The following is a 20784-nucleotide window of genomic DNA, read 5'->3' on the forward strand; positions in this document are numbered from 1 at the left end:
GTGCTTTCACGCCTCTTTTCGGCTACTAGCGGGGCGCTTTTAACTCCAAAAATGGGTTAAAAACTCTTGTGTTGCAGTGCTTCCGAAGCGCTACCCATTCATTGCAATGGGCAGGGGCATTTTGGGAGCGCTGTGTACAGCACTCCCAAACTTCCCCAAAGATGCTGCTTGCAGGACTTTTCCTAACGTCCCGCAAGCGCACCGCCTGGGTGTGAAAGCACCCATTGCAGAGAATGGGGGGCAGTTTTAGGCACTTTACGGTCGCTATTACTAGCGCTAAAATGCCTGAAAACTGCCTCAGTGTGAAAGGGGTCTAAAGAAGGACATGTACGATGAGAACAAAGTAGGCCCCTTGTCCACATATGCTGTAGGCTGGGCTCTGTGTCACTCAGTTGTCTGTAATGTAAAGGAGACTGTACACAGTGCCTTGTTTTTTGAATCAATGGGAATCAATAGTTGATAGAAAAGCTGAACTAGATATGTACTAGTTTTGGTGTATGTTGCCGCAAAATTTCATATTCCTGATATGCGTGTGTTGTACCACATACCTGTGTTAAAAATATCTTGTTCCCTTTGCATTACTTCCTTTGTGAGAAAAATCTGGTGATCTTTACAATCCATCTGCTTTCCAGAATGACAGAAAGAAAAAAGTGTGGAGAAGGCTTGGAACAGCTCATGATCCAAAGCACACAATGTCATCTGTAAAACATGGTGGAGGCAGTGTGATGGCATGGGCATGCATGGCTTCCAGTGGCACTGGGTCATTGGTGTTTATTGATGATGTGACAAAAGACAGAAGCAGCCAAATGAACTCTGCAGTGTTTAGAGATATACTGTCAGCCTAGATTCAGCCAAATGCAGCAAAGTTTATTGGACGGTACTTCACAGTACAGATAGACAATGATCCAAAACACACTGCAAACGCAACCCAGGAGCTTTTGAAGGAAAAGAAGTGGAATATTCTGCAATGGCCGAGTCAATCACCTGATTTCAACCCAACTGAGCATGCATTTCACTTGCTGAAGGCAAAACTAAAAGGCAGAAAGACCCACAAACAAAGAACAACTGAAGACAGCTGCAGTTAGAGCCTGGCAAAGCATCAGAAAGGAGGAAACCCAGTCCTTGGTAATGTCCATGGGTTCCAGACTTTAGGCAGACATTGCCAGGAAAGGATTCTCAGCAAAATATTAAAATGTCCAATTACATTTGAGCCCCTAAAAATGGGGGGACTGTGTATAAAAATGGTTGCGGTTCCTAAAATTTGTACTTGATATTTATGTTCAACCCCTTGAATTAAAGCTGAAAGTCTGCACTTCAAATTCATTTGGATTGTTTCGTTTTAATTTTATTCTGGTGGCATACAGAGCCAAAGGTGTGAAAATTGTGCCTGTGTCCAAATATATATATATGCTGCTGTTAAAAATCACAGGCCCTCTACAGTCTACCTGACAGGCCCCCCTGAAAATATCAAAGTTATACGTTTGCTAAAAATACACTAAAATTATTAGTGGACACAAACACAACACACCTTACAAAATTCCTGCTAACTCCAAAGGATAAAACTGTATTGATTTCATAAACAAAGCTCTGTGTGTGAATGAGGCCTTGGGGCTCATTGACATGGAGGCTGTGGCCTGTACAGTGTGAATCAGCATGAGGCTGAAGCTGTGTGCAGGCAGCCTATGTTACACTATGGTGAAGCAACAGCTGTATAAACATAGTCACTGGTCCTAACTTGACTGGCATGTGGGTGCAGGTGTACAGCCCCAAACACAGACAGTGTGCATTCCGTGACACTCACCCGCACCTACACACCTGTCAAATTAGGACCTGCGACTGTGTTCATACAGCCACTGAGTCCCCATATATTTTTTTATCTTTTTACAATTTTTTTTATAATTATTTTTACAGATTTTTTAAAAATAGTTTTTTAGAATTGTGTAATATTTTTACAATTTTTTTAAACAGCCCTGTTAAGGGGCTTTGGTAAACTATTAGGGGTCTAAAGAAACCTCTGATGTCTCACTTTTGAGACAGAGAAAGTGACTGAGGACACAGTACTCACTCTCTATCTCTGTAGGCTCAGTTGCATAGAATGAATGAACGGGAAGAGCTCTGCACAGTCTTCCTGTTCATTTACAAACTGAAGCATAGTAAACACAGGCTACTATGCTTCAGTTATGAATAAACACAGTGTGTGATCGGCAAGGATCACTCACTGCGTTCATTCAGAAAAGGAAGGGTCTGGTAAATGACATATTTACTGGCCTCTTCCCCCACACTCCATCCTGAAACAATCCCCCACAGTAGCTGGTGGGAGAGAGAGGAGGGGAAGCTGGCAGCGCTGCTGGGGGGGGGGGGGGGGGACAACCAGGGGGGCCTGGGCAGCAGAAGAGAAGGTAATCTGGACAGGAGGTGTGGCAGGGGCAGGCTTTTCTAGTACTCATCCCCCCCCCCCCCCTGCAGCGGCTGAATCTCCTGCACATTGACATTTAGATGCAAGCTAAGCTTCCTTACATGCAAATACTGTGAATCTGCATCAATAACATCACGAGTATTCTAAATCTCAATAAACCACAAAACTATTTCAGGTCCTCCTCAAACACCCCAAATGATAAATGTCAAGTGACAGTGCCTCAACCCACCTGTATTTGGCTGGATCAGGTGAAACTATTAGCTAGCAACTCTCCACACTTGACTTGGAAACTCTAGCTAATCAGATCTCCAGATCACTAATAGTTTTTGGATTTGATGACTGGAGAAATACTGTCACGAATCCAGTCACTACGCTCACCCACTTGTACATTTCGACTTGAGCTACTGAGCTGTCTGAACAAATTGATTTTTTTCACCAGAGGGGCAAAAGAAAACCAAACCAGACGCTCCACCTTTTGCCTGCCCATGAAAATACAAAATATACATTTTTACCTGACTATAGAAGGAAAAAAAATATTTTCTAGTCTTGGGCATAATAATTAAACAAGACATATACAAAACGCTTTTAAAATCTTCTTCCGATCACTTCCATTGCCATTGGGAAATGTGACACTAAAACCTGTCCGCCAAATTGCCACAAATTTTTCCGCAGATTCTAGTGGCAACTGACATATTTAAAGACAGGTAGGCATCTCAAAAATGATCTTTCCCACCCTAACAAAAGTCACTGGGGGAAAGAAGAATATAGAAAAGCTTTCCCTTGCCTGCAGCAAAATGCTGGCATCATCTCAGCTTAGCAAAGTGAATGAATAGACCTCAAGGATGGCTTTTTAATGATAAAAGCTGGAACATTTTGGAAAAATTATACTGATGTTGTATCCTGTATGTTTTGACATTAGGAATTTATTCAGATTTAGAAAGTAACTGAAAAGTCCACTTAACTGAATGTCAGCATGCAGTGTGCACCAGAGACAGGCACACTTTTGCTTTACACAGTCAAGCAGCTTTAAAAAATGTCTGGTCTCCAAAAAGCCTGTACTGCAGAAGGAGGCTCTACTTCTTAGGTCTCTGAACATGGAACTAATTATTCGCTTTCGGATTACAGTGCTTTGCATTCCAGTAAATCACCTCGAATGTCTGAAAGCATGACAACCGAGAAACACGCAACAGCGTCAAGAAAATTCTGTGGCCTGGCTAAAATCTGATTTGTAACTTTTGGATTAGTTAAAAAAAAAAAAAAAATTAAAGAGACGCTCCATTTAAAATTGGGTTTTGGGAGGAGCTCTGGGAATAAAACTTGCCCCCAAAAGCACCCTTACTGATAAGAAAACCTTTCTCATGATCCTGTCTTGCTTTAGCTTCATGTTCTGCCCTGCATAGTCAGGGTTTAGGTTCTTTAAGGAAACCTCAGGAAGCTCCAGCTGTCACTGAACCATTGCTTGAATGTACATAAAGAAGGAAAAATCCCTCTTGGCTTCAGAAATGTAGCCACACATAAAACAGCTGCGACAGATGCAAACAGCAAATGTCTCCTCTTGCATACTGTACATTGTCTGATTTATTCAGTGACCCTTATATGAGAGAGCTCAAGCACCAGGAGGAGAAAAGTTGAAAGACTTCACAAGTGTTTTGCATGTTCCAGTAACAATTTATGGACCTGGGCTCAAAAAGTGAATATTTGCTATCAAGGATATGTAAAAATGTTAATTGTGCCTAACCTTGAGATTTACTTTTTCTTTAAATTCCTACTGGAATATAGCATACTTCCTCTGCATTAAGCCTTTCAACTGTATATCTGCTGTGTGAGTCCATCCAAGCCAAATGTAAGAGAGCTTCAAATTGGCCGACTATTGGCGCCAAATCCTTTAAACTACTGCCTACCTCTTCTTGGATAGGGCTACAACCCACTGCTGATAGTTCTTAGCCTTCGCCATTAATGTGCCCTACTCCTTGCCATTGGCCTTCCTGTCACATATGCGACCATTAGCCTTGATGTTTACAATAAGGTAATGTCCATACAAAGTTATAATTTCCACACTTTGCTGTTGTTCTTGAAAAATGAAAGTGACACATCTCTTCACATAGACATACTATCCCGTGTCACTTGGCATACTTCGCCAATCACATAATGTGGACAGTTCACAGCAGTCAAATGTGAAAGCTACAAATTGCACATCACTGTTAAAGTGGTAGTAAACTTGTAGCGGCCGTTTACCACGTGATCGCTGATCAAATGACGGAGCGATCACTTGTAAACAAACCGGCGTCATAACATGACGCCGGTTCCTCCCTCCCCTCTCTGTACTGATCTGTACAGTGCGAGGGGAGAGGGGGGGGGGAGAGATCGTTTTTGGCAGCGCTGTAGGCTGGATCTGTAGTGCCCACAGGACTGCTCAGTGCAATACTCTGCAATTGTGTGCAATACTCTGCAATACCCACCAATACTCTGCCAATACTTTACAATTATGTGCAATACTCTGCAATACCCACCAATACTCTGCCAATACTCTGCAATAAATTTTAACAGAAATAAAGATTTTTTAATTTTTTTTTACCGAATTTTCAGTCTTTTTTGATTTATAGCGCAAAAAATAAAGAACCCAGCGGTGATTAAATACCACCAAAAGAAAGCTCTATTTGTGTGAAAAGGACAAAAAATTCATATGGGTACAGTGTTGCATGACTAAGTACGGTAATTGTCATTCAAAATGTGAGAGCACCGAAAGCTGAAAATTGGTCTGGTTAGGAAGGGGGTTTAAGTGCCCAGTGGTCAAGTGGTTAATATGGTTGTAAACTTCAAAAAACACAAACAAACAAACAAACAAAAACCTTGCAAGACAAAGGCATAATGAGCTAGTATGCATCACATACTAACTCATGAAATATTTACCTTAGATCGAAGCTGTTGCAGCAGTCCCCGCACACAGCTGTGACCAGCTTCATGCCAGGTTCGTGGGCTCTGGTGCTGTGATTGGCTGGAGCCATGATGACTTCAATCCCAGACATGCATGCGGAAGCCACCGGTCATGGCACGGCTACTGAAGAAATGTCTTGAGCGGGCCGTTTCTTCAGTGCACATGTGCGGATGACGTCGGCACATGCGGATACAGTGAATATCTCCTTAACTGTGCAAGTTTAGGAGATATTCACGGTACCTACATTATAGGCTTACCTGTAGGTAAAAGTGATGTAACAGGGTTTACAACCACTTTAAGTACAGGAGAGGAGCCTATGCAACTGAGCAAGACTGCACGGTGTTCTAGAGTTTTGCTTTTCTGGCAAATATGGATGCTGACATGCCAGGCAGCAAACTGCAGTGAGCGCGACTGTATCGCTCTCAGTCCATTTCTGTCTGGACAAACTATGCTACAACAGTCCGTCTCACAGAAATAACACACGTCTAACACAGGGGAATTTGTTATTGACAAATGGTATCTGGGGTAGAACTTACACTCTCACAATGCTGTGTAGGCTCATCAATATTTCATTTTTAATCAGCACCATTTGCTTGTCTGCAATAAAAAATCAATGTCAGGTATCTTGCTCACTCAAGCTGTTCATGTCCACATGGCCTACAGATGTTTCTGATTCATAACCAGAGACATCATGGACAAAATATCTCCTATTAGAACCAATTTATACTGGCTTATTTAATAGAGGGAGAAGAAAACAATATGGAGTGCAGGAACTCATAGCAGCCAATAACATTCATTTTAATCAGCCAATAACATTCATCTGTACTGTGAGAAGAATCAGCGCTACCACTGGGAGCCTTTTTCCTGAAAATGCAAGTTTCCTGGCTCTCTTGCAAAATCAATACTCTCGGAAATGCATGCAGATCAAGAGTTGTGATTTAATTGACTGTATGCCTGCTCATGGTCACTGACTCATAAAGTACTGAAACCATTCACAAAAAGGCGGGTGGAGGTCAACAATAGTAGCCAATATATTTCTCTCAGTACCTGTCTCCTTACTTGACCTACAGTATCTAGGGTGACGTGAAATGTTATTGACTGCTATGCAATCCTATATTTAAAATGGACCTATCAGTAAAATCTGACCTGTCTATATACAGCAACAGCATCATTTTTGCAGAAAGATATATATATATATATATATATATATATATATATATATATATATTTTATCAATAAGGAGCCATCAAGCTCCAGTCCAGTGACTTTGCCCGGGCTGACATGATGCTTTCAGTCAGCTGCAGGCAGGAGAAAGGATTTCCTCAGTTTCGTTTTTCCAAGCCATCGCTATACAATGTAACTGTAATGGTGGCTATCATGGTGATCACATGATCGGGAGCCAACTAGCATGGTTCTGGATCATTAGTGTTAGACCAGTGGAATTTAGTTTAAAATAGTTTTGAAAGGGACATAGTATCTGGGATTTTGAGTCTAAAGATAGCAATTGTCAAGAAGTCAATTCATATCGAAAACCTAAAAATAGTTAAGAAGTTAAATTCTGTTAGCTTACCCTCCACTGATGATGGCGACACTAGTCCCTTATTGATGTTGGGGCACCTGGTGATCCTTCCAGCGTGCACCTGTAAAAGTGCTTTCTGATATAGGGAGACAAGGCTTACAAACTGAGACTGTATGTAGGCATCCTCTGCCGAACCCACCCACACCACTTTTTTAGGAGCACCCACTTCCAGTTAGAAAGACAGTGGCTCTTGCTTCTGGATTGGATGCTATATCACAGAAAGTGATGTGCATCAACAGCTAGGAGCCTTCAGGAGGCAGCAAAAAGGGTGTTCCAGCATCACCAGCTGTTGTGTTCCAGGATCACTAGATACAGAGAGAAGTAACTGGGGTGGACTTTGGCAGTCCAGCAATATCTGGATGTAAAACTGAAATACTTTGATCTCCTCAACGTTTCATTTTTCATTTTGCCTGGAGTCTACCTTTAAGGGAACTTAAATCATAGCAATCATCAGTTTTCTAGCATTGATTAGTGTAATAAAAATGAAGGTTTTTTCAGGTGTAGGAAGTGGTTAAGGTCAGTTCAAGCATTATATATTTGTGTTGTTTTCTTAGTTTTTACATAAATAACCTGCCCTCTGTACAGCGTGTACACACACTTTGAACGTTTTACTCATTCTCTCCTGATGTCATTATATAATCTGGAACACCTTAGTCACCTCTGTACAGGTAAGGCAGGTATCACCTCCTCCCCACTACATACCAGCAGTACTACACAGTTCAGTGGCTCCCCTATAGTGCTAGAATACAAATCCACATCATTTATTTTAGCTTTCAGGCGACAGGACAGCAAGAATGTAAAAGTGTATATAAACCCTAAAATAAACTTTTCTCATTTGCTGCTGTTTGGTCTTCTAAATGTACTAATAGAAGCATTTTGGTTAATCTGTTTAATAAGTGCACAAAATACCTACTGATCCTGCCAGAAATTAGAACCGTCTCCTGTGTCCTCTGCATGATTACTGTTTTATCTGAATGAGCTTTCCAAGTTCATATGTTGGACTACAGAATGACTGACTTATGTTGTAGCAATTTGGGAGTGGGAGTGGTTGAGCAGTTTGGCGAAAGACAACAGGGCAGGGCTGACACCACTCAGTCCACAAGAGTGCTGTGCTTTGTCAGCCCATAACAGGACTTAGGAGGTGAGTGCATTTCTGGCTGATTAACAGACATTTTTCTGTAATGGAAAGGTCTTTAAAGTGATAAAACAAGAGCAACATGTGTATGTACAAAGCTGAACTAAACATATTTTTTTGTTTAAATTTTGCCTTGACATTTGTTTTCATTCCTGTTACAGTCAAGGTACCGAGTTCTGCACATGGCTGCGACAGCTAAACTATACGGATAGAGAATGTTTGCACAATCAGATCATAAGCTGTATGTTCATTTTAAAGACCATGTGCTTTGCTTATTTAAAAGGAGAAGTCCAGCCTGAGCTCTTTTGGCTGGGCTTCTCCTCTGGGTCACAGGAGTGCAATTCGTTTTGCACTCCTGTGACCCGTTTTCAGCGGGGAGTGGTCTGAATTCCGCTCTCTGCTGACGTCACAGGAATCATTCCAGGAACCACATCACCCTGACAAAGTCTGGACCCGCCTGGTGCCTGGACTGATGCCTGTCTCAGCCTCTCAGCAAGCTTCCGCTTCCCGCCCCTCCCGCCCCTCCACAGCTCAGCGCTCCAATGAATGTGGAGAAGCAGAGAGGAGTGCTGCTTATTGACAGCTCAGGAGCTGAGAGAACCGAGCCATCGGCGATGTTTGGTGGTTCGGTTTTAAGTGCAGAGGTGCCAGGGGACAGATGCAGCATCAGTCTGAGGCTACATCCACCTAGGTAAGTTTGTTGGTAAAAAGAAAAAACCCAAAACAAAAAAAAACATACTTCTCTTTTAATACAGTATGGAGTGGTTAAAACCCCTGTCAGGTTTATTTTTTGCCATCTGTGGCAAATTGTGGATTTTTTTAATCATATCTATTTGCTATGGAAATGGTCACTAGATTAACACAGAGGGGGCAAATCTCCCTAATGAGGACCCAGACACCAATAAAAACCTGATAGCCTTTCTATATACATTTAATCATGTTTGGAGGAATATACAATTGCATTAAAATGCATTTTTATTTTTTTTTTAAATATCTGTCTGGAATTTAGCTTTATTACACATTGGGGGAGATTTACTAAAACTGGTACACACAGAATCTGGTGCAGCTGTGCATGGTAGCCAATCAGCTTCTAACTTCTGCTTGTTCAATGACCCTAAGCTTTGACAATAAAACCTGGAAGCTGATTGGTTTCTATGCAGAGCTGCACCAGATTGTGCACACTCCAGCTTTAGTAAATCTCTCCCATTGATAAACTTATTTACTTAAAAGCTGTCCTCGAGCCTTCCCTTCGGACTTGCCCAGTTGTACGGGCTCCATTGCTGGACTAAAATTGCTTACTCTGAATTTACTGCATAGTGTGAGTTTCTCACAATGTGCATTAGAAGCTGAAGCAATTCAGATAAGACCCACCTCATATCTTGGCTGGAGGATGTCAAGCCTCATCTAGCCCACATATGCCAAACACAAGGCCCACGGGCCAAATACAGCCCACCAGGCCATGTCATGTTGCCCTCACACCCAGTTTTGCTGCCGGAATGTGGCGGAACGTCATTTCGCCACCCCTGTCTCTCATCCTGTGCTCCTGATCCCCACTGTCACTTGTAAACACACACGCCTTTTGTGTTTACAAGGGACAGCTTTGCTCTCAGCGGCTCCCAGAATTAAGATCTTTGCATGCACTTACCGAGGAGCATGGCGCGACAGATCTCCAGAATCTGAGAGAGAGAGGTTGCACACTGTTTATAGCACACCCCTAAACCCTGCATTCTGTGCATAGCACACCCCTGAACCCTGCACTCTGCGCATAGCACACCACAGATACTGCACTCCAGAACTCTTCACTCCATACATAACGCCCTCCAGTACCCTGCACTCTGTACACAGCGCACCACAGATACTGCTGATGAGGCACAAAATGAAATTGATGTAGCCATTTCTAACTGTCCCTGGTCAACCCGATTTGTTCAGCGGATTTTAATTCTTTCAATCATGGAGGCTCAGCAACACAAGCAGACATTACCCAGGGTGGCCTGCTGTTTTTACGTAGATATGTATAGCCCCTTCCCCAGGAGCCATGATATATATGCCTGCATTGCATAGAGAAGCACACTCACTCTTTAGCTATAGAGGGAGAATTGGTTGTCACACAAACTGGATTTCAATCATGTCTCCCTTTGGTTTTATCTGTCACATGGCAATTGATGGGACTGATAGCTTACAGCTTACAGAAGCAGGAGAAAAACATTTTTTGCTTTCAGTCCAGCTCATCCACTGCATTTCTGACAAGATCAAGATCATGTATTTTCTGTACTTGCTCAAAATGTTCTTAGCCTGAATAAAGAAAACAAATGCAACCACTACATGTAAGACTGGATGTTCTGACATTTTGGTTGAACTGGATGGACTTGTGTATTTTTTAAACCAGATTAACTATGTAATTATCTATGTCCTGAAAACATTAAAAAGACTACAAGTTCTCTGTAAAATGACAGCAAATACATTTTTGGTGATCTCATTTTTAATGGTTCAAAAACATTGCCACGGTGAACTATTAAGCTCATCCAGCTCCCGCAGCATACATTGGCACGCAAATATTCCTGGCATTCAAAGCCTGATACATAGAAAGTCAGCACATGTACATTCACTATCCAAACCTTGAATGCAATACAAAACTTTCATTATGTAGCATATGGAAGGAGGAAGCTACAGCTATGTTTACAAATGTCCCAACAATACTGTAAAATGTAATAATCTGTAACGGAATGTGACAGTTCCCATGCAAGGCTTTTTTTTTTTTTTTAAAGGATCTCAGTGCTAACAGCAGGAGCGTGTAGCACTCAACATGAAAGTGTCATAAGAAAAGTCTCCTTGGAAAATAAAAGCTAGTTTCCTGGCTGCAGAAGAAAGGCTTAACTGGCACCTGACACGATCATACTAATTAGCCCTTAGGATGCCTCCAATTTATCAGTCCTGTACTTGCTTCATTCATCAATACCAAACCCAGATAATAGGGGGACCATTTGGACCCCTGAAACGCATTTTTTTTTTTACGATACTAGAGTTAAAATAAAATGCTTACTAGACTTTATAGATTCTGTTTTTGGTGCTTTCCTCCTTGTATACCTGGTTTCCCGGCTTCAAAATGTTTCAGTCACGGGCCCCAATTAAAGCTTACTGGAAGTGTCATCTCTAGATTTTTTTCCAGGTCAAAGAAAACATTGAAGCCAAAGTATCAGCATAACAGCCAGGAAACAAACATCTTTAAAGGAGTGGCCAGAAACAGAAGCTCTCTATATTTCTCATGACATAGTCACTTTAAAGCGGTAATAAACCTCACCATTTTTTTTTAAACCCTGCAAGGTAAAGGCATAATGTGCTAGTATGCATCGCATACTAGCACATTATGAAATACTTACCTTAGAACGAAGCCCTCCAGCAGCACGCTGTCAGCACTGAGAGAGCTTCCATCTTCATCCGGTCTTCCTTTGCATGGCCATCTGATTGGCTGCGCCGCAATGACGTCACTCCCGCGCATGCACGTGGGAGTCACAGACCGTGGCACGGGGCTCTGAAGGGATAGCACGGGTATGCCGTCCCTTCAGAGCACATGCGCTGGTGACATCACCGGCTTCATGCAGTGTTCATATCTCCTAAACAGTGGAGGTTTAGGAGATATTCATGGTACCTACAGGTAAGCCTTATTATAGGCTTACAAGTGCAAAAAAAAAAAAAAGTTTACTTCCACTTTAACCAGTTGCCGCCCGCCCACCGGGCGGGGCGGGGCGGTGCAGCTCTTGTTCTGGGCCGCCGTCATATGACGGCGGCACAGAACGGCTGCTCTCGTGTGCCCACGGGGGCGCGTATCGCGGCGACCATGGCCGCACCATGTTGCTAGGACACGGTTCGATATCGATCTGTGTAAAGAGCCGCGTCCGCGGCTCTTTAACCATGTGATCAGCTGTGTCCAATCACAGCCGGTCACATGTAAACACGGAGATGCCGGTAATCGGCTCTCCTCGCCTCACGCTGAGTGTGAGGAGAGGAGAGCCGATCAGTGGCATCTCCTCACAGGGGGACAGTGCCAGTGATCAGAGCCAACCAGTGGCAGCAATCAGTGCCCACAAGTGCCACAAATCAGTGCCCATTAGCCATGCCAGTCAGTGCTGGCAATTAGTTCTGCCTATCAGTGCTGTCCATCAATGCCCATCAGTGTCGCCCATCAGTGCCACCCATCAATGCCCATCAGTGCCCATCTGTACCGCTTATCCATGCCGCCTATCCGTGCCCACCAGTGCCGCCTCTCAGTGTCCGCCACTGCCGCCTATCAGTGCCCACCGGTGTCGCCTATTAGTGCCTATCAGTGCCACCTAACAGTGCCCAACAGTGCCGCCTAACAGTGCTCATCAATGCCACATATCAGTGGCACCTATCAGTGCCAATAAGTGTGGCATATTAGTGCCTCCTCATCAGTGCCACCTCATCAATGCCCATAAGTGCCGCCTCATCAGTGCCCATAAGTGCTGCCTCATCAGTGCCCATAAGTGCCACCTCATCAATGCCCACCAGTTCAGCCTATCAGTGCCCATCAGTGCTGCCTCATCAGTGAAGGTGAAAAATTACTTAGTTACAAAATTTACTGACAGAAAAAAAGTAAAAAAAACTATTTTTTAAAAAATTTTTATTCTTTTTTTTTGTAAAAAATAAAAAACCCAGCAGTGATTACATACCAGCAAAAGAAAGCTTGATTTGTGTGAAGAAAACGATAAAAAATTTGTTTGGGTACAGTGTAGTATGACCGCGCAATTGTCATTCAAAGTGCGACAGCGCTGCAAGCTGAAAATTGGTCTGGGCAGGAAGGGGGTCTTCGTGCCTGGTAGGCAAGTGGTTAAAGTGTATGTACAGCCAACACTTTTTTTCTAGTTTTGGATAGAGTATGCAATGCTTAAGACCACTATATTTGTTTGTCTGCAGGGTAGATTTTCCATCACTTCCTGACCCATTGACATAGTAGGAAGTAAGAACAAATCCCTCTAAAGCGAAGGGGGTATGCCCTCTTAGACAGTTGTTACTAAAAAAAATATAAAAAAAGATTTTCCCTTATTTCCTGCTCCTGTGACAACTCCAAAATTATGAATTCCCCTCACTATGTGCTCATAGGAACAAATACAGAATGGAAATCTCCCCTCAGGGTACACAGAGAACAATTAAAACTTTACAGAGGTTCAAACCCTTCCCTGCTCTATGCAATATTAAAAGAAAAAATTTGCGCTTTACAATTGTTTAACCAACCATTTCATCAATGTTTTTTACAACTGCCTGTGGCATCTCAGAGTTTGGAGTTACATTTTTAGTAGTAGAGAATCTTGGGTTTAGAGCACCCAAGGTATTCTGTATGACAGGTGATGATGTATTCAAGCCAGTCTGACTGCTGTCTAAAGCTGCCCAAAAACATGGAATACCCATTGATCAATTTCTATTTTTCCTTTGCAATCAAGAATCAATTGAATGAATAAATTACGCATTTTAGTCAATTGCTGGGCATGGGCAGAAAATCTGATCACTTTCTTTTTAATTGCTTTTCAGGAGGTTGGGGTTAAAAAATATGTCGGTGGGATACAAGTGGGGAACCATCGTTGATATGGTGTCCTCTGGTTGGGTGTGGTCCTCTAAGAGGGACCAGGTATTGATAGACCTGTAATGTTTGTGGGGCAAGTGTTAATGTCCCCGAGTCGTGTTCTCACGGGGACATCTAGCTTTGTTGTTTAAGGAAAGGCCAGAAGGCCATTTAACTCCAACCAGTGTCATGTATTTACTGGGACTGGGGAGGGGTTGGAGGTATAGGGGGGCTAAGTATCAGTAGCATGGATACCTCTGAGCTACCCTAGTCAAGAAACTGAGACCTAAACCCTATTGAGCATCTGTGGGGCATCCTCAAACAGAAGGTGGAGGAGTGCAAGGTCTCTAACATCCACCAGCTCCATGATGTCGTCATGGAGGAGTGGAAGAGGACTCCAGTGGCAACCTGTGAAGCTCTGGTGAACTCCATGCCCAAGATGGTTAGGGCAGTGCTGGAAAATATATATATATATAAAAATACTAGTCCATGGAGTCCAGCATTGTCCTGCTTGTAGGCAAAAGATCTCCCTACATTGCTCTCCTCCCATGCCACCATCATGAATTGAGATCCAGCGTATGCACAGTAATGTTGCAGGTCGCATGTACCAGATTTTCCATACATGCGCAGAAATGGCTAGGGTCTTTACAGAGACTGCATGGCGTGTTTGCGCGTCTGCATGATATCACAAACTGCCTCCTGGGATATCTACATCACACATCCAAGAAGGCAGTTCACAAGATCTCTCCCAGCCATAGACATGACGTGGGGGCTCCGTCATATTGCTGGCAAAGATAGGAGCCACTTCTGGGGTCTGATCACATTATCCTGACCTAGGCGAGGATTGCGAATATAAAGAAAAGAAGATAAAAACAATGTATTTCTCTTAAAAAAAAAAAAACAACTATTTTTTGTTTCTGCAATAGTGTTGCGGGGTATGGTAGGAGGTATGAAAGAGAACCTTAAAGCGTTTGTTACCCCAACACTTCATATTCCTGCTATATGCCTGCTGCACCATGTACTTGTATGAGAAAGTATCCCGTTCTCTTTGCTTTGCTTCCCTTATGTAAAATACCTGGTGTTCCTGCCACTCCTTCTGCTTTCCTGTTAAAAAATGACCACACTAAGCAGAACAGCAAATCATGGTGAGTTCTTTAGCTATGCTGGGAACTCAGCATGCTCTCCTCCAAAAATCAGTCCTGACACGCCCCTGCTGCAGAGCACATTCACTGGGAAGCTCAGTGTGCTGCTGCTGCTTCTCCTCCTCCCCCAGCTCTTATGCAGCTGAGAACAGAGGGAATGTGATCACTTAAAAAAACTGAAAAAGGGTATATATAATGTTATATCTATACAAAAATGTTTTGTATATCATTTCTATTTTAAACTGAATGGGTTGTTTTACAAGGTGATCGTTTACATCCACTTGAGTCTGGGTGCACAATATCGTCGCTTGCAGCTCACAGCAGGGGTCCGGTGCATCCCTGTTCACCATTTCAGGTCCGATTTCATCACAAATTTTTGGCTAAATTCGGACCTGAAATGGAACAAAAGACGCACAGGGCTCCTATGCAAATTCGCCTCGGAGCGGCAGCGGAGATATGTGTACCAGCTCCATAGAGGGCCAGTCAAAATCTCCTACGAATTGGATGCGGGGGACCCAGCCTTAAGGAAGGGGGTTAAGGTTTGCTTTAAACAGGTATGTTCAGCGGAGCTGAGCATCCATGTTTATGTAGCACTATGTAAAGTTTATCCTGCCGACAGATGGATCATACTTACACCTTTTTAAAAAACTTAAGGGCCCTTTCACACAAACTTTCTGATCAGGCCCGCCTGTCAGTTTTTCAGGTGGACCTGATCGGACACTCCATTCACCCCTATGGAGTGGTGGATGTCATTGGTGATCTGTCCGCTGACAACCGCTGCTATCCGATCCAATCCGATCCTGTCCGTGAAATCCAGATGGATATAGACCCTATTTTCCATCCGTCTGGCAGATTGGTATGAAAACAACCAGGCGGTCTGTTTTTCATCTGATCTCCCCACAGAGGAGAGCGGGGCTCTAACAGGTCTGTCTCAGCACAGTGAGCGGAGACGGACCTGTCATCTGCCTAGTCAGCAGGTCTATCCCCTGCTAAGCAAAGCGGAGTGCGCCGGGCGGACCACCTGTGTGAAGGGACCCTTATATTACAAGAATTCACGCTAATCCTGACCTTGGACCATATATATATATTTTTATTATTCTAGAATGTTTTATTGAAATGTTTTATAATAAATTACAATAAATTCAAGATTCAAAATACAATAAGCGTAATGTAAAGTTACCAAAGGTAACGTAACCTTGGTTGAGAAAGGTTTGGGAGAGTGGAGAAATAATAAATCAAATATTATATTATTTTCCCCCTCTCCTATATTTTTTACAAACACAGTCTGGCAGATCAGCAAAATTTGTCAACAATGTAGTGTGATTGTGTACCCAAGCGACATATTCAAGTTCTATCCAATCAGGCAGTTGATCACATCACATAGCTGGTAAATTTTACCGATCTGTTAATTCCAATATGAAATGTGACAGCTTACAGAGAGGTGTGTGACACTCCTCATCCCATTCTATAAATGCGGACTATTGCTCAATGTATACAGTATACAGTACAGAGAAGGATTTACCTGTTCCAGGTGGCATTGGATCCGGCTCTCTTCTGCTGCGTCCCTCTCTCATCCAAAGCTGCCTGTTCTTTCTTGCCCAAGTCACTGAGGCTGGGCGAACTCATGAATTTCGACCTGCGAAGAGTCCTCATGGTCAGCGCCAGTCTGAGCATTTGCTAATGACAGATAATCCTGCAAGCTCCCAGGCTTTGCATTGAAGGAAAAAAAAAAAAAAAAGAGGCAAGGCAAGTTTTCTTAACACAGCTCAAGCGAGGCAGGGGCAGACCTTTAATCAGAGGCAAAGTACAACCCATTCGTCATAACTCCAGTCCTAGGGACAAAGCTACATTTTTTTTCCCTTGCCGTTCTGGCCAACGTGCCTCCGTCCAAAGTGGCATTTTTTTAAATTTTTTAAACTTTTGTAGTTCTAGAACCCAGCGGATGCCTCGCAGTTGTCAAGAATTCAGTTCTTCTCATGTTTCCACTGTCAGTTGTACAACGCTCCAGTCAATGTGTGTCTGCCTGACTCTCTGCAAAGTTTTTTTTTTTTTTTTTTTTTTTTTTTTTTAAGCAGCGCTGCTGAATAAGAGATGGCGGAAGCTTAAATTGAAACAAAAACAGACAGAAAGAAAGAAGAGGAAGGAAAAAAAAAAAATAGAAATGAATTTCACAAGGGACGGGGCCCAGATGTCGCAACACTTACAAAGTGCACAGACCGCGGCTTCTTCATAGAGTATGGAAAGTGGGCTCTGTAGACATCAGATAAGCGTGAAAATAAGAGAAAGGAGAGAGAAGAAACACAACATCAGGACAAAAGACAAGGAGAAGATGAGGGAGACACACATTTCCATTGGCTGCCATGAGGAAAGTCACCCTGTGTTCAATGGGGCTTATCTCACCCGGGGCATTTGCATTTAAATAGAGATGGGGGGAGGGGTATGTGGGAACCGCACTGGCATGCCAATTCGTTTGACCATCCTATAAGCCTCAGTACACAGCCTTTTCTTAATGATCCTTTTTTCAGTGCAAATTTAAGCTGTTATGTACTAAAAAAAAGAAAGTAAGACTCCAGCTAAAACTTTTTTGTTTGCGACAGGAATGGGGAAGAGTGAGAACCCTGGTCCTGCCCATGTCCTTACCTCACTTCCTATCCCTCGTGAGAGGAAACCTCCACAAAATAGGGGTAAATCTAGCCATACAAAACTTTATCTCATTCAGACAACAAAGAAAATAGTTGGCTGTGGAGATTTCCCCATCCACCAAATATCCACCTACTGTATTCAGGATGAGCAGCACACGTGGCTGTCTGAATACAATAGTTAGTCGCTGTTGGTATAATTTTCCACCCAGGTCAGTTTATATTGACTTTGTCAAGCTGAGTGGTTCTCAAAGGGCCACCACCATCTATTCAACCAATTTAGTAGGAACAGGCCAAAATTAGAGCCATCTGTGGCCAGCCTAAATGTGGGCACATAGTATATGTGTGTGTGAGAGATATATATCACTATCTCTCTCTCTATATATATTCAAAAGAGACAGCGGCACTCACAGGTCTTGAAGGTGAACGCACAGGGAAGATTTTCTTTCAATCTTTGGACGAGGCACAAGCTCCTCTTCCTCAGGACACATTGTCCTAAAGACAAGCTTGTGCCTCGTCACAATAAAATCTTCACTGTGCGTTCATCTTTTCGATACCCATGAGTACCGCTGTCTCTTTTGGATTTTATGTACTACAGTCTTTGCTGCGCACCTATATACTCTTCCAAGAGCACTGCTACTGTAAACGAGACCTTAAAGTGTAAGTTAGGGTTGTCCCGATACCACTTTTTTAGGACCGAGTACAAGTACCGATACTTTTTTTCAAGTACTCGCCGATACCGATACGTTTTTTTTAATGTCACGTGACAGTGTTTTTTTTTTTAATTTTATTTTTTTTAACAGTGTTTTCTTTTTTTTTTGGGGGGGGGGGGGTGAACGGTGTATGTGTGTGTGTTTTTTTTTGTTTTTTTTTTTACAATTTTTATTTTTTACAATAATATTTTTTTATTCTTTATATGTTTTTTTTGTTTTTTTTTTAATCAGCCCTGTTGGGGGGCTTTGGTGAGATATCAGGGGTCTTAACAGACCTCTGATATCTCCCCCTTGAGACAGAAAAAGAGACAGAGGATGGAGATTCCCCAGTCCCTTTCTCTGCAGCCCCAGCTGCACTGAAAATGAATGGAGAGAAGACAGCGGCTCCTCTCCATTCATAAACTGACACATCGTAATCACAGGAGATTACAATGTTTCAGTTATGTGAATGGACAGAGTCAGCTGACTCTGTCCATTACACAGCGGAGAGAGACAGCAGAACGGAGGGGACAGAGAAGGAGAGAGGAACAGAAGGGACAGCGGAGAGACACAGGGAAGGAGAGAGGAACGGAGGGGGACAGCGGAGAGACACAGGGAAGGAGAGAGGAACGGAGGGGGACAGCGGAGAGACACAGGGAAGGAGAGAGGAACGGAGGGGGACAGCGGAGAGACACAGGGAAGGAGAGAGGAACGGAGGGGGACAGCGGAGAGACACAGGGAAGGAGAGAGGAACGGAGGGGACAGCGGAGAGACACAGGGAAGGAGAGAGGAACAGAGGGGGACAGCGGAGAGACACAGGGAAGGAGAGAGGAACGGAGGGGGACAGCGGAGAGACACAGGGAAGGAGAGAGGAACGGAGGGGACAGCGGAGAGACACAGGGAAGGAGAGAGGAACGGAGGGGACAGCGGAGAGACACAGGGAAGGAGAGAGGAACGGAGGGGGACAGCGGAGAGACACAGGGAAGGAGAGAGGAACGGAGGGGACAGCGGAGAGACACAGGGAAGGAGAGAGGAACGGAGGGGGACAGCGGAGAGACACAGGGAAGGAGAGAGGAACGGAGGGGGACAGCGGAGAGACACAGGGAAGGAGAGAGGAACGGAGGGGGACAGCGGAGAGACACAGGGAAGGAGAGAAGAACGGAGGGGGACAGCGGAGAGACACAGGGAAGGAGAGAGGAACGGAGGGGACAGCGGAGAGACACAGGGAAGGAGAGAGGAACGGAGGGGGACAGCGGAGAGACACAGGGAAGGAGAGAGGAATGGAGGGGGACAGCGGAGAGACACAGGGAAGGAGAGAGGAACGGAGGGGACAGCGGAGAGACACAGGGAAGGAGAGAGGAACGGAGGGGGACAGCGGAGAGACACAGGGAAGGAGAGAGGAACAGAGGGGGACAGCGGAGAGACACAGCAGAACGGAGGGGACAGCGGAGAGACACAGGGAAGGAGAGAGGAACGGAGGGGGACAGCGGAGGGGGACAGAGGAAAGGAGGGGGCATGGAGGAGGATGCAGTGACATACAGCGGTGACCGATCACCGCTGTATGTCACTAAAGCTGCTGAAAGCCGCTGGGGGAGAATCTTGTAACTCCCCCACGCGCCGATCACAGCTGTCTTCTAGGTATCGGGGGAAGCATCGGGAGCATTTGCCCGAGTACAAGTACTTGGGCAAATGCTCGGTATCGGTGCCGATACCGATACTAGTATCGGTATCGGGACAACCCTAGTGTAAGTTTATCTTTTCAAAAAAATTAAAAGATGAACTAACACTCTACACCCTCTACCCACCCAGTAGTCTTTGCTGCACCTACCTCTGTGGGTGATCAGCTGTCACTGTCCACGCAACCAGTGTAGCAGTCTGGGGATCCAAAATCCCTGCTCTTCTTCCCTTTCTTTCTGTAATGCCGCGTCCACACGAGCGGACTTTTCGACCGGACTGGTCCGACGGACCGAGTCCGGCGGACAATCCGATCATGTGTGGGCTTCATCGGACCTTCAGCGGACTTTTCCAGTTGAAAATCTGACAGACTTTAGATTTGAAACATGCTTCAAATCTTTCCGACGCACTTGAGTCTGGTCGAAAAATCCGCTCATCTGTATGCTAGTCCGACGGACGAAAACCCACGCTAGGACAGCTATTGGCTACTGGATATGAACTTCCTTATTTTACGTCATCACGTACGAATCCGTCGGACTTTGGTGTGATCGTGTGTAGGCAAGTCTGTTTGTTTGGAAAGTCCGTCGGAAGTCCACCGAAAGTCCGTTGGATAGACCAACGGACCAGTCCGGTCGAAAAGTCCGCCCGTTTGTACGCTGCATAAGGCTTCTGGGCTGAATCATGGAAATTATGATTGGTCTATGCTGGCATGTGATCTCTTTGACCAATCGGAGTTGTTCTGATCTGTCCCGGAAGCCTTACAAAAGGAAGGGGAAGGAGAGCGGACTGCTACACTAGCTGCGTGGGCAGTGACAGCTGATTACCCACAGAGGTAAGCGCAGCAGGGACTACTAGGCGGGTGTAGAGTGTTACTTCACCTTTTTCATTTTAGTTGAACTTACACTTTAAAGCAGTTGCAAAGGCCCCTTACATCATCCACTGGTGTCCCTACTTCCTTCTGGGTGCCCCCATAGCAAGTGGCTTGTTATGGGGACAC

At 44.2% G+C, this 20784-nt stretch overlaps 1 protein-coding gene across 3 annotated transcripts in view; it reads right to left on the reverse strand.

The window, feature by feature from the left end:
• PRR5 (proline rich 5) overlaps positions 1–20784 on the reverse strand; it is a 167414-nt gene that overhangs the window by 62344 nt on the left and 84286 nt on the right. Inside the window, exon 3 of one of the 3 annotated variants that reach the window (XM_073621934.1) lies at positions 16305–16418. The exons of 1 other annotated variant lie outside the window; for it this stretch is intronic. In XM_073621934.1, the coding sequence (XP_073478035.1) occupies positions 16305–16408 (104 nt within the window). In that variant the 5' untranslated portion in view covers positions 16409–16418. Of the gene's footprint in view, positions 1–16304; positions 17033–20784 lie in introns of all 3 variants that reach the window. One more of the 3 variants, XM_073621933.1, reaches the window with a different exon arrangement.

The sequence above is a fragment of the Aquarana catesbeiana genome, linkage group LG03 (assembly GCF_042186555.1).
Source record: "Aquarana catesbeiana isolate 2022-GZ linkage group LG03, ASM4218655v1, whole genome shotgun sequence".
In the NCBI taxonomy this organism is placed as follows: Eukaryota; Metazoa; Chordata; class Amphibia; order Anura; family Ranidae; genus Aquarana; species Aquarana catesbeiana.